Here is a 14,228-nt window from a genome sequence, read left to right as displayed (position 1 = left end):
CTTGTCAGATACGTCATTTAAAAATATATTCTCCCAAACTGTAGGATGCCTTTTTATTCTGTTAATGGTGTCCTTTGCCATACAGAAACTTTTAGTTTGATGTAGTCCTATGTGTTCATTTTTTATTTTATTTCCCTTGCTTGAGGAGATGCATTCAGGAGAAGTTACTCATGCTTATATTCAGGAGATGTTTGCCTATGTTTTTTTTGAAGAGTTTTATGGTTTCATGACTTACATTAAGGTCTTTGATCCATTTTGAGTTTACTTTTGTATATGGGGTTAAACAATAATCCAGTTTCATTCTCTTGCATGCAGCTGTCCAGTTTTGCCAACACCAGCTGTTGAAGAGGCTGTCATTTCCCCATTGTAAGTCCATGGCTCCTTTATCATATATTAATTGACCATATATGCTTGGGTTTATATCAGGGCTCTCTAGTCTGTTCCATTGGTCTATGGGTCTGTTCTTGTGCCAGTACCAAACTGTCTTGATTACTGTGGCTTTGTAGTAGAGCTTGAAGTTGGGGAGTGAGATCCCCCCAGCTTTATTCTTCCTTCTCAGGATTTCTTTGGCTATTCGGGGTCTTTGGTGGTTCCATATGAATTTTTGAACTATCTGCTCTAGTTCATTGAAGAATGCTGTTGGTATTTTGATAGGAATTGCATTGAATCTGTAGATTGCTTTAGGCAGGATGGCCATTTTGCTGAGAAGTCTGATGATAGCCTGATGGGCTTTCCTTTGTATGTGATCTTATTTCTCTCTCTAGCTGCTTTTAATAGTCTGTCCTTATCCTTGATCTTTGCCATTTTAATTACTATATGTCTTGGTGTTGTCTTCCTTGGGTCCCTGTGTTTGGAGATCTGTACACCTCCGTGGCCTGAGAGGCTATCTCCTTCCCCAGACTGGGGAAGTTTTCAGCAATTACCTCCTCAAAGACACTTCCCATTCCTTTCTCTCCGTCTTCTTCTTCTGGTGCCCCTATAATGCAAATATTGTTCTGTTTGTATTGGTCACACAGTTCTCTCAATATTCTTTCATTCTTAGGACCCTTTTTTCTCTCTGTTTCTCACATTCTTTGTATTCCTCTTCTCTCATTTCTATTTCATTTATCTTCTCCACCGTATCTAATCTGCTTTTAATACCCTCCATTGGGCTCTTCAACGATTGGATCTCTGACTGGAATTCATTCCTGAGTTCTTGAATATTTTTCTGTACCTCCATGAGCATGTGAATGATTTTATTTTGAAATCCCTTTCAGGAAGATTCATGAGGTCGGTTTCATTTGAGTCTTTCTCAGGAGTTGTATTAATAATTTTACTCTGAACCAGGTTCCTTGGCATTTCATATTTGTATATAGCGCCCTCTAGTGCCCAGAAGCTCTACTCTCTGGAGCTGCTCAGCGCCTCAAGCAATGTCGGGGGTCGCAGGGGAGTGGTCATTGGTGCCTGGGGGGGAGGAAAGAGCTGTTTTCTGCTTCCCGGCTGCTGTGCCTGCCTCCACTGCTAGAACCAGTGGGCGGAGCACACAGGTATAAGTCTCTATGCTTTGCGTTTGTAGTTGTTGTAGACGGGGCTTCCCTCTGGCTTGCCTCTCGCCAAGGTAGGGTTGCCTGGGCTTAGGATTTTAGTCACCTGCCCTCCTTCCCCATGGGCACAGATGAGGGACTGAGTAGGGCAATTGGCAGATTTTTATCCCTCTAATAGTGTCCTCATCCTCCCTAACTGCCTTGTATTCAGCTTCCAGCTCGCTTGCCTCCACCTAGCAAGTGTGTGTGCCACGCGAGAATCTGGACTGTGTACTCCATGAAGGGGATATGGCTGTTGGGTCAAACAAGAAAGCTCATGTTTAAAAACTGGTAAAAGTGGTTTAGGTTCCTCACATTCTCCAGTCCCTACACAAATGTAGCCATTGGTGGAATATGAGATTCCAAAAGACTAACAGAGAGAAGCAGTGATTAAAAAAGACTGTGTGGTAAAGGCAGTCTCAGGAAAGGAGAGTTCAGATCATGTTGGCGCAGTACCTGGCACACCGTAGTTGCTTATAAATATTTGATAAACAGTCTCTCCATAGCATTCGCCTTAGGTAGCTGGCAGCTCTGGGTGGCATCCCAGAAAGATGCGGATCTCCTGGGCTTGGTGTGGCCACCACACAGTAGGGTCTTGAGGAACAGCAGGAGGCCCGGCGCAGGCCTTCTGCGGGCAGCACCAAGAACCCTCCGCAGCCACAGCCGCCTCCGTCCCCGCCCCCGCCAGCCCCGGACATATGAGGTCCACGTCCCGCGCAACAGCGCTCCGGGAGAGGGGCGCGGGGTTGAGGAACCCGTGAGGCCACTAGAAGACCCAGCGAGACGCCAGCGAACTCCATCTCCCACAGGACCCCGCGCACGACTCCGTTTCCCACAATTCCCGCTCCGCTTCCGGCGTGGCGGAGGCGCCTCCGTCGACTTCCGGGTTTGGGCCTGGCGCTGCGATTGAGGCGGCGGCAAGCGAGCGGGGCGCGGGTGGTGGGACCCGAGAAACCGGCATGGACGTTTCGGGGCAGGAGACCGACTGGCGGAGCGCCGCCTTCCGGCAGAAGTTGGTCAGTCAAATGTGAGTAGAGGCCGGGGCGGCGGGAGGGACCCCCGGACCTTCCCCCCAAGCCCTCCCTACCGCGGCGGGCGAGGCCCGAGCCGGAGACCCTCGGGAGACCTGGGGCGCCGGGACCCGCGGAAACCCGTGGGCGCCGGGAGCCCGAAGGCGCCGGAAACCCGCGTGAGCCCCAGGGCGCGGCCCAGACCCGGGCTCTCCCAACCCCTGGCGGTCCCTTCCGTTCTCGGCCTACACGGACTGCCTGTTAGCTTTCCTGGGGCCGAATTCTGCAAACCGAAGAGCCCAGGCTTGTGAGTCATCGTCTTGAGCTTTCTCATTCGCCATTTGTGTGCTTTGGATTTAGACTTTCCCCTGCTTCGAGTCACACTGAATACGAAAATAAAAGGGGTAGCCCGCAGTGGTTTTAGGCGTTCTGGGCGCTTTGTGATCGCAGCCCATCCGAGTGAGAGAAGGAGAGCCGAGGGGGTTGAATAGAAGGTGAGGTTGGGAGGCTGGGTGCTTGGGCTGTGGTGCCTTGAGGACGGAGAATCTCCGGATGACTCCCTCCCCACCCCGGAGTAGGGACCTCGGCCAAAGGGTGGCAGGAAGAGGCTGTCAGGAAGCGACCGTCGGTTGGGAGGAGGTGGTGAAGAATTGGGGTTCGTGCCTCCTCCCCCCAGCATCAGCTGTTGAACCCCTCCGTGCCGGGACTGCCGTTGCGCTCCAGGCTTCACCTAGCGGAAATCCAGCTTCTCGCCACCGTTGCTTGTTTTTTTAAAGCAGTCTTCGGAGCTTACTGGCATTGGTGCTGGCCTCAGATTTGCTGGGACAGCCCCTGCCCTCTGGGAGCGCTCTACCTGAAGGAACAGTTAACAGTGCAGTCATTCTTCTAGGAAGAATTGACAGTTTGCTTGAGCAGGCCAGGGGCAGCCTTGTGGAGTAGGTGAACGAATAAACTGAGTCCTAAAAACAAGTAGGGGTGGGAAGGGCCATCATTCCAACCTCAGGAGTGGAGAAATGTGAGCACTCACAGCATGGAGGACAGTGCTGTAGGCTGAAAGTTCGGGGGTTTGAGGAGTAAGGAGTTCCAGGCACGATAATGGAATGAGGGTGAGCAGGTGCTAACACGTTAGTGGTGGGAGTGCTGTGCTAAGGAATTGAGCCTGTATTTGGCATGTGGCCTGATTTGAGGTAGTAAGATGCCAAAATTGGGACGATCCCCCGAGTCCTTAGACATGAATCAAGAACAGGAGAGAGGCTAGTTAGGCCATTATGAGAGCTTTGAGCTGTGAGGTCTGGGACCTTGTCGTTTTCCATACTTGTATTCCCACTGCTGGATCACTCCTTGTCCTGTTTCTCTGTCAAATGGTTGTGGAATCATCTACTCAGGCAAGAGATTATAAAGGCCTCATTAGACAGTGATGCAAACTGAAAGAGGAAGACCATTCCAGAGAAAGGGGTGAGTGAACATAGGCAGTCCTTGATGACTAACTGGATGGAGGGGGTGGGGTGCAGTAGAGGGGAAGGAAGTGGTGTGGAATGCCGGGAAACCTCAGTACAGTGGAAGGAGTGGGGACGGTTCAGTTAGTGGCTCAGGGCACTGCTGTAGATTAGCCTGGGGACAATTCTTCAGATATTTCAGAATAAGTGAACATTGTGTTTTTGATGGACTGGAGTTGTCTGTAGATGAACTCTTGAGGGATGCCCCATTTCAAGTCACCTTCAAGAAAAGCCCTCAGGGCAGATTCCTCTTTGGGAAAGCCCCGAATTTGAACAGAGAATAAGTCGTCATCAAAGGAAATCGGGAGGGCAGCAGCGGGGCTTGTCAGAGGGCTGCGAGTGTGATTGAAGAGTCTCTGGGTGTTGAGGACTAACAGTGCTTCGTAATTCAGCTTTCTTCCAGGGAAACTGGATTCTTTTTTTTTTTTTTGCCAGATAGCTGCTTCTGTGTTAGTTTTCTATTGCTGCCACAAACGAAATACTACAAATATAATGGCCTAAAACAACACAAATCTATTATCTGACAGTTTCTATAGACAAGAGGTCTAAGTAGGTTCAGCTGAGTCCTCTGCTTAGGGTCTTACATGGCTGGTATCAGGATGTTGGCAGGGGTGCATTTCCTCTTGGAAGCTCTCGGGGAGAATTTACTTCCAAGCTCATCCAGATTGTTGGTCAAAATCAGTTCCATGCAGCTGTAGGACCTAAGGTGCCCTCCACTTACTGGCTGTTTGTTTGCCAGGGATCAGTCTTTGTTCCTAGAAGCTGCTGCTATAGTCTCTTTTGCTATTTATGTGACCCCTCCAGCAAGGGTTCTGATGCTGCATCTCTGACTTCAGCCAGAGGAAATTCTCTGCTAAAGGCTCAGATTAGATTGGGCTCACTTGGATAATCCAGGGTGATGTCCCTGTTTTAAAGTCTATATATAACCGTAACTATGTAAAGGGGAAGCCCCTTCTGCCATATAATGTAGCATATTCACAGGTTCCCAGGATTAGGGCATGGACACCTCCCAGGAGCCCTTCTGTCTACCACTGCTAGGGCAGTTTCAAAGGCTGTGTGCTTAGCATGATGCGGTTATTCTTCATTCTCAGATTTGACTGTTTTCTCTCTAGGATTCACTTTGAAAATCATGATTCTCGAAGTCTTGATTTATTGTGTTCACAGTGTTAAAGAGGATTTAGGTCAGCATACTTGACATGCCTTCAGTTCTAACTTCCCCTGGTGTTTATGCTGTTATTTAAAGTTGGCTACCTTATCTTGCGAGATATTTCAAACCCAAGTAATTTATAGTTTAGTAAGGTAATAAAGAAAGCAGAGTGAAGAACTGGGGAACTGAGGTGGGGGAAGCATCTGATAGCTGGTTCACTGTCTCCCGGCTCTTGAGCATCTACCAAGAGGGCAGTGTCAGAGCACGGGCTAAATGGACAAGTCTCTGACTGCCACTGGGGAAAAGAGGTTTTGAGTCGGGTGGTTAGGAGAGCCCTTGTGGGGACTCTCTAGTGCAGCCTCTTCTTAACCCTCCACTGCCTCTACCCATCCTGGGCTGCTGCAGACCTGTCAGTGACTTCCCCTAGCATTAGAAAAAAACTCCAGATGTCCTGTCCTCCCAGCCCCTCACCATGGCCTGGCCTCACCACCTTTTCTCAAATCCCCACCCTGTTTCGACTGCCCTGGTCTTTCAACTTATTGATCATTCCAAGTTCTTTGTTTTTCTCTTTTTAAACAGTTTGTTATCAAGTATTTAAGGTATTCAACAGTGGGTAGGCTTCCCTGTGTTCCCTACAACTCCTCTGTGTAGACGTCTACTTAAATATCAAATATTCAAGATCCTTTCCTGTCTGCCCTGCCTAAAGCAGGTCACCCTCTCTGATATGTTTATCTCAGCCCCTTTTAGTTTCCCATATGCCTCTAGGAGTCATGGCACCTGCCATATAAAGCACCTGTTGAAGAGTTAAAGAGTAGTTTTCTGGGGACTGTGTGTGGCAGACTCTCATACTACATAGTGGGCTTCTTTACTTGCGCCAATGTGCATTGTGAGGCTCTGGAACCCCCACTTTCTCCACTTGTTAGCCAAGTGACCTTGGGCAGATCACTTAACCTTTCAGGATCATACCCTTCATCTGTGAAATGGTGGAGTCCAGCCTGCCTCACTGGGAAGGTGGAACGGAAAATGCAGAGACCACTGCTTGAGCCCTAGCAGAAGGCTCGGCACTCAGTGATGCCTCCTCCTTGGGCCCTTGCAAGAACAGGAGCTTTGACTGGTGAAGGTGACACCCTGAGCCTGATTAGGGGACACTTAAAGGAGCCTGGGTGACAGTAGTTGTGAAGCTGGTTGTGGCTTCAGATTGGCTCTTTGTTGAGCATCTACTCTCCCTGCAGGATCACTGGGAAAGCCCCCCTTAGACTCCCCAGGCTGGTCTTTGTGGGCCTTCCTGTTGGGATTGCTGAGTTAGTGTTGGGCACGTGTGTGGTCTGTAGGCTTCTCAAAAAGAAGCACATTTCTGTCGTGGTCCCCACTGTGCCTGACAGAATTGGAAGGCAATGAATGAATGGCAGGACTTCACCAATCATTTCTTATAGTTCTTTAAAATATTTCTGCTATCTTATTCTTGAGATCTTTATGCCTCCCACCCCTCAGTACTGCAGATTGCACACCAGGCATGAAATAAATAAATGTTTCTTGGGATGAACAGATTGCAGAGGGGAGGAGAGCTGGGGGAAGGGCAGCCCTGCATTGGAGCTCTAGTTGTGTGTCAGGCAGGGAACAGAGCCAGGACAGCCACCTCTTCTGGCAAAGCTCCCAAGGGAGACGTGAGCTCGGGGACTTAGGAGATGTGGAGATTTTGGCCTAGACTGGTAGGAGAAAGTTGAGTTTTACTTAGCCAGAAACACCAGAAGAAAAGAAGGAACAAAGAACAACCAGACAGCTGCTTCCCAGGGTCTGGGGAGGCCTTTGGGAGGATGGGGAGTGCCCTGAAATTTGCATGTCTAGATCCTGCCTGTGGGTTGTGCTCTGCCCACAGGCAGAAGTGAGTGACTGTTGGCCAAACCTTTTCAGTGGCTTATCCCACTCAGGCCTCCCAACACCCCTGTGCCATCCTGGTGCAATGACAGCTTGTATTTGCCAGCGGGGAAGCTGCTGAGCCCCACTGCGTTCTTTACAGCCTGGGCTGGCTTACAGGCTTCTGTGTATGATCTGTGCCAGAGGCCAGGCCCATCTGTCTGATCTCCTCCAGACTTTAGTGCCCCTGATGGCGACTAGACACAGGTGGTGGGCCACTGGATTCAGAGTCCTGACGCTTGGCCCTCCAGCCTCTAGACCAGGAGGGGCGGGGACCTGAGAGGACGTGGGCCCTCAGTCGTCTGCTCAGGAGTCTGGGGCTTCCTCCTCAGCAGCAGTAAGAGCAGGTGCCGTAATGGGTGTGCTGTGCCAAGTACCTTTGCAGAGACATCGTTAGCTTCACACTTGCTGTATGAATTGCAATCCATGCACTTGTCACTCCCATTTTTAAAAATGAAGAAACTGAGGTGTAGAGGAGCAGTCATCGCCGCTGATGATCGCGCTGTCTGTTGCAGATGAATGCTCGCTGAACCATATCAGGACAGCAGAGGCAAACCGCATTTTAACCTTTAAAAGAGAGGTTGCACCTCTTGGGGAAAGTGGGGAGATGAAACTGGAAGGTTAACCCAAGCCAGGTGCATGGGAAGAGCTGATTAGAGGAGCTGCTGCTGGTGGGCATCCCCTTGCCAGTTTTAGCAGCTCCCTGTGGGTCACTGGGCCCCAAACAGTGGCTGAAGGGCCAGCCAGCAAGCCCCTGATGGTCTTTGGCCTTCTTACCACCTCCCTTTTGTAAGTGACCCCACCTGCCTCCCATAGCTGAAGCCCTTGCATCCGTTCCTGACCAGAAGTCTCCCAACTCCTACTGCCGTTTGTGACGAGGTGGCTGTGGCCAGTCTAAGACCCGTGTTGGGCATTCCCGGGAGGGGAGACTCATGACCACATGATTGTCTTCCTGGCACTGTCACACAGGGCAAGGGGGTACTTGCCCCCTGTAAAGCATTCTTCAGCACAGTAATGTTGGTACATACCTAAAGAATACATTTTTAAAGGAATTCTGATGAATTTTTCAAAATTCAGAATAGAAAGTTTAAATCATAGAACCAAGTAGTATAAAGAGCGCATGCCCGTGTATCCACCATTCTGCGTCAAGTTACCAACTCCTGTTTTATGGGCTCCAGCCCCTGCCCCCAAATATTTTGATTCAGAATGTTTAAAGGGCTGCCCCTGCCTGTGGATTCAGCTCTGAGCCTGGACCCCTCCTCCAGGGTCTCCGTGGGTCTGCCTGCACCATTGGACTGCTTGCGGGGCCTCAGAGGAGCCCAGCTCTTTCCTCCCCCGGCTGCTCAGCATCCTCTTTGTTCCTATCCTTCCCGCGGCTGAGCACTGCAGTCCCGTTCTACTCATGCTCCCGGGACACTGGGCCGCCTGCTGCCCCCGGTCTCATCACACACACACTCCATGAAGTTACCAGTTCCCGCTTGGATTGTTTGAACACTCATCCTGCACCCCACCCCCACACCCAGTCTCTAATGGCAGGAACACCACTGAGTTTTTGAAACTTGCAGTCTGTTCTTGTATCCCCAGAAGTGCTGTGGTGTGCAGATCCCTGAGCACCGCTGTGGCCCGTTTGGCCTCCGGTGTCACTGGGCTGGCCTGAAGGGCATTTACGGCAGAGCTGGAGAAAGCTGTGACACCACACAGGTGAAGAGGCAGGCAGGCCCGCATCCTCATGAGCGGCTGCTGGGGCCACGTAAATTAGGCCATTTTTCTGAAAGGCTGCTTGGCAATACTGTTCATTCCAGTAAGTTTAAAATGTCTATTTCCTTAGGCATTTCCTGCAAGGCTGTAAGCTCAGAGCCTGGTGGCAGTGAGGATGCTCGTCTCCACATCATGCCAGGAGTGGTGCAGGGACACAAGCCAGCATTGGAGCTGGGGTAGATTTGTTGTGGCCACAAGTGGCAGGCTGCTGTTAAATGGCATGGGAGACACTACATAACATGTTGATGTTGAGAAGAGCAGGTGAGTAAGCAGGATGCTTGGTATGGGCTGAGTTTTGTAAAGTTTTGTTAACTTTAACTGGTCACCTGAGTGATTATTATTTTCTTTCTAATTTTCAGTACATACGTGTCTGTGTATTAAAAAAAATTTTTTTATTTTGGTATCGTTAATCTACAATTACATGAGGAACATTATGTTTACTAGACTCCCCCCATCACCAAGTCCCTCCCACATACCCCATTACAGTCACTGTCCATCAGCGTAGTAAGATGCTGTACAATCACTACTTGTCTTCTCTGTGTTGCACAGTCCTCCCTGTGCCTCTCCTCCTGCATTATGTGTGCTAATAGTAATACCCCTTTTTTTTCCCCCTTATCCCTCCCTTCCCACCCATCCTCCCCAGTCCCTTTCCCTTTGGTAACTGTTAGTCCTTTCTTGGGTTCTGTGCGTCTGCTGCTGTTTTGTTCCTTCAGTTTTTGCTTTGTTCTTATACTCCACATAGGAGTGAAATCACTTGGTACTTGTCTTTCTCCGCCTGGCTTATTTCACTGAGCATAATACCCTCTAGCTCCATCCATGCTGCAAATGGTAGGATTTGTTTCTTTCTTATGGCTAAATAGTATTCTATTGTGTTTATGTACCACCTCTTCTTTGTCCATTCATCTACTGATGGACACTTAGGTTGCTTCCATTTCTTGGCTATTGTAAATAGTGCTGCAATAAACATAGGGATGCATCTGTCTTTTTCAAACTGGACTGCTGCATTCTTAGGGTAAATTCCTAGGAGTGGAATTCCTGGGTCAAATGGTATTTCTATTTTTAGTTTTTGAGGAACCTCCATACTGCTTTCCACAATGGTTGAACTAGCTTACATTCCCACCAGCAGTGTAAGAGGGCTCCCCTTTCTCCACATCCTCGCCAACATTTGTTGTTGTTTGTCTTTTGGATGGTGACGATCCTTACTGGTGTGAGGTGATATCTCATTGTGGTTTTAATTTGCATTTCTCTGATGACTAGCGATGTGGAGCATCTTTTCATGTGTCTGTTGGCCATCTGAATTTCTTCTTTGGAGAAGTGTCTGTTCAGCTCCTCTGCCCATTTTTTAATTGGATTATTTGCTTTTTGTTTGTTGAGTGTGTGAGCTCTTTATATATTTTGGATGTCAGCCCTTTATCAGATCTGCCATTTATGAATATATTCTCCCATACTGTAAGATGCCTTTTTGTTCTGCTGATGGTGTCCTTTGCTGTACAGAAGCTTTTCAGCTTGATATAGTCCCACTTGTTCATTTTTGCTTTTGTTCCCCTTGCCCGGGGAGATATGCTCATGAAGAAGCTGGTCATGTTTATGTCCAAGAGAGTTTTGCCTATATTTTTTTCCAAGAGTTTTATGTTTTCATGACTTACATTCAGGTCTTTGATCCATTTTGAGTTTACTTTTGTGTATGGGGTTAGACAACGATCTAGTGTCATTCTCTTACATGTAGTTGTCCAGTTTTGCCAACACCAGCTGTTGAAGCAGCTGTCATTTCCCCATTGTATGTCCATGGCTCCTTTCTCATATATTAATTGACCATATATGTTTGGGTTAATATCTGGACTCTCTATTCTGTTCCACTGGTCTATGGATCTGTTCTTGTGCCAGTACCAAATTATCTTGATTACTGTGGCTTTGTAGTAGAGCTTGAAGTTGGGAAGCGAGATCCCCCTGTTTTATTCTTCCTTCTCAGGATTGCTTTGGCTTTTCGGGGTCTTTTTTGGTTCCATATGAATTTTAGAACTATTTGCTCCAGTTCGTTGAAGAATGCTGTTGGTATTTTGATAGGGATTGCATTGAATCTGTAGATTGCTTTAGGCAAGATGCCCGTCTGTGTGTATCTTTTTTAACAGTGAACATATATTACTTTAGTGATCAGAAATCTTAAGAAGAGGTCGACCCAATTTGCAAGTCAGGAAGAGGGGAGCTGTGGTCAGCTATGGCTACCATGAGATAGAAAGTAACATGTGCTCTGCCTTCGGGGCATGTGACCTTCCTCACCTGGGCCCTGAGTGCGGGCACAGCCTTCCCGAGATGATTCGATCCTTTCCATCCCTGCTAACAAGCATTCTTTCTTTCTGAAACTGTCCCTCTAGATTGCCCTCCATCCATGCTGGTGGGAGAGCCTCAGCCAGGTGCTATCTCCTTGCCAGCCCCTCTGGTCACCGATGGCTGGCCTCTCTCTTCCTCTTCTTCTGGTCTCTTCTTCCCCTCTCTTGTTGGAGGTTTGCCTTGGCCTCATCCCCACCTTGTGAGCCCTCATGGCTCAGCCTGTGGCAGTTCCTCTTACTTCCTTTTGAGTTCATAGGGTGCTCACCAGGTACATCCTGGCAGGTACCAAACAGATTTTTTTGTCTACTTTTGCACCCATTTTCGTGTTTTTCTTCTTTGCTGACAGTAAATTCTGTGAGTGTAGGACCTGGTCTTCCACCTCCGCATCTTACTGAGCTCCTTACTGGGCTCATCTTACTGGGCCCAGAGCCTTGGCTCAAGCAGAAGGTGCCTGATGGTGGCAGGTAGGATTGTGGGAAGCAGTGGTGGCTCCCCTCTGCCTGCTGCCAGAACTTCCTCCATCCATGCTGCCTAAACACCGAACTGCTTCTAATTCTGAGCCTTTTTTTAAAAATTGAGACATCTTTTATGACAGGGGAATTCACGCTGTCACTGGATGGTTCTATTTAACAGATAAGGAAATGAGTACCCAGTCGTGAGGAACAAAGGGGGATGCTTTAGGGGCCCAGACACAGTCATCTTGTAACTCACCCCTCAAGGGAAACATCCCCTTCACTTTAATAAGAAATCTCTTGCTAACCTAAGTGGGAACCTGTTAAAAAGGTTGGAGGTGGACTGAGTTAAATGATGGAATGAGTTAAATGTCTCACTGTTTCTTAAGGCATTGAGTTCTTGGAGAAGACAGTTGACCTCCTGAAGTTCCAGCTCTCCTCATTTTGAGCTTTTTATTTTGTGGATGTTTCCAAACACAGAGTTGGGAGGATAGTATTGAGTGCCCAGGTATCCCCTCCCCTCAGACTCACCAGTTCTTTCACACGCATCTTCTTGGTGCTCATTTTTGATGAAAGCAGCCAACTGCTGTCTTGCTTCATCCTCCTTTTTGACCCTGTTGCTCCTTCTCCCTCATCCCCCCAGGCTGCTTTTAGTTCTCTGGGAATCGGCCAGAGGGGCGGGGAGAGAACGGTAGCGGCCTGGCTGCAGGTCGGCCTTTGAACCGCATCCAGTCTGGGAGAAGGACAGCAGGGCAGGTGAGGCCTATCCAGGCGAAGCGCCCCAGGCCAGAAGGCCCTCTGCTCCCCCCGTGCAGGCTCTGGCCGTGTTGAGGGGCCGTTCTTGTTGGCTAAGAAGTGGCTCATCATTGTCCCCACTGTTCTCCCTTCTCCCCAGCTCCCTGTTAGTCCTCGTCAGAGGTGATGTGTGAGGAAGTGACCTGACTGCTGTGTGAAGGCTGTAGCTCCTGTTGAAAGGTAGAAAGAAGGCCAGATTTGCCCCGAGGAGCCCTGATGGATTACCCTGGGCCTTTAAAAGTCTGTGGGTCTGCTTTGAGTAATGCCAGGAAGGATTCCCACCCTGAAAGGGGCTGCGGGGATCCCTGCCAGGAATTCCCTGCGGTAGGAATTCAGGTGCAAGGTCATGTAAGTCCAAACCCAGGGATGGGGCAGGATCCTGGGGCCAGGACTCCAGAGCTTTTGCTTGTCTCACTTAGTGTTTCTTTATTTTAAAGTATGATAGACCTGCCATAATGAATGACACAAGGACACAAATCTGTGTGATGCTACCGGGTGAATGCTCACACATGTAGATGCCCTGATAGCCCAGATCTCATCTTGAGTTGCAGCACCCAGTAGGCTCCTCACTGTGCTTGAGCCAGTGTAGGCCCTTTCCCACCCTTCTGACTTTCCTGGCCACGGGGACATTGTTCTTAAACTTCCTGTCATTGGATTTGCACTCCATGCAATCTTGTGTCTGGCTTCTGTAATTCAGCATCCTGTCTATGGAATTCCTCCTCGTGGGTAGGAATTATTCTTACTTATGCAATGTGTCATTCCATAGCATAATTCAACCCCAGCTGTCTGTCCTTTTTTTTTTATTAAGGTATCATTGATGTACACTCTTATGAAGATTTCACAAGAAAAACAATGTGGTTATTACATTCACCCTTATTATCGAGTCCCCCCCACACCCCATTGCAGTCACTGTTCATCAGTGCAGTGAGATGCCACAGAGTCCGTTTGTCTTCTCTAATTCACACTGTCTTCCCCGTGACCCCACACACACCATGTGCACCAATCATAATACCCCACAATCCCCTTCTTCCTCCCTCCCTACTCGCTGTCCCCCACCCCTCCTCTTCGGTAACCACTAGTCCCTTCTTGGAGTCTGTGAGTCTGCTGCTGTTCTGTTCCTTCAGTCTTGTTTTGTTGTTATGCTCCACAAATGAGGGAAGTCATTTGGCATTTGTCTTCCTCTGCCTCTCTCATTTCACTGAGCATAAGACCCTCCAGCTCCATCCATGTTGTTGTAAATGGTAGGATTTGTTTCTTTCTTACGGCTGAGTAGTATTCCACTGTGTATATGTACCACATCTTCTTTATCCATTCATCTACTGATGGACACTTAGGCTGCTTCCATTTCTTGGCTATTGTAAATAGTGCTGCGATAAACATAGGGGTGCATCTGTCTTTTTCAAACTGGGCTGCTGCATTCTTAGGGTGAATTCCTAGGAGTGGAATTCCCGGGTCAAATGGTATTTCTATTTTTAGTTTTTTGAGGAACCTCCATACTGCTTTCCACAATGGTTGAACTAGCTTACATTCCCACCAGCAGTGTAAGAGGGCTCCCCTTTCTCCGCATCCTTGCCAGCATTCGTTATTCCTAGTCCCAGCTGTCTTTTATGTTCTACACTTGACAGATGTTGGGGTTAGTTCCAGTTGTTGGCTATGTGAAGACAGTGCCAGGGCTGTTTTGGGTCATGTCTTCTGGTGGGTGCATGCCCTTGGTTTCTGGGCTGTGCACCCAGGGCTGAGTTGAGGGCTGTGGATTTCAGCTTTCA

The 14,228-nt window shown here is 48.7% G+C and overlaps 1 protein-coding gene across 16 annotated transcripts in view; it reads left to right on the top strand.

Moving 5' to 3' along the window:
- Nucleotides 1-2,429: 2,429 nt before the first annotated feature.
- The window catches only part of MED15 (mediator complex subunit 15), a 69,435-nt gene continuing 57,636 nt past the window's right edge, over nt 2,430-14,228 (top strand). For 15 of the 16 annotated variants that reach the window (XM_036993087.2, XM_036993090.2, XM_036993098.2 and 12 more), the window contains exon 1: nt 2,430-2,589. In XM_036993087.2, coding sequence (XP_036848982.2) covers nt 2,522-2,589 — 68 coding nt within the window. In that variant the 5' untranslated portion in view covers nt 2,430-2,521. Of the gene's footprint in view, nt 2,590-8,957; nt 9,149-14,228 lie in introns of all 16 variants that reach the window. The other variant, XM_036993094.2, reaches the window with a different exon arrangement.

The sequence above is a fragment of the Manis javanica genome, chromosome 15 (genome assembly GCF_040802235.1).
Source record: "Manis javanica isolate MJ-LG chromosome 15, MJ_LKY, whole genome shotgun sequence".
NCBI classification, from domain to species: domain Eukaryota; kingdom Metazoa; phylum Chordata; class Mammalia; order Pholidota; family Manidae; genus Manis; species Manis javanica.
Note: the sequence above shows the minus strand (reverse complement) of the source record. Positions and strands in the feature narration are given on the sequence as shown.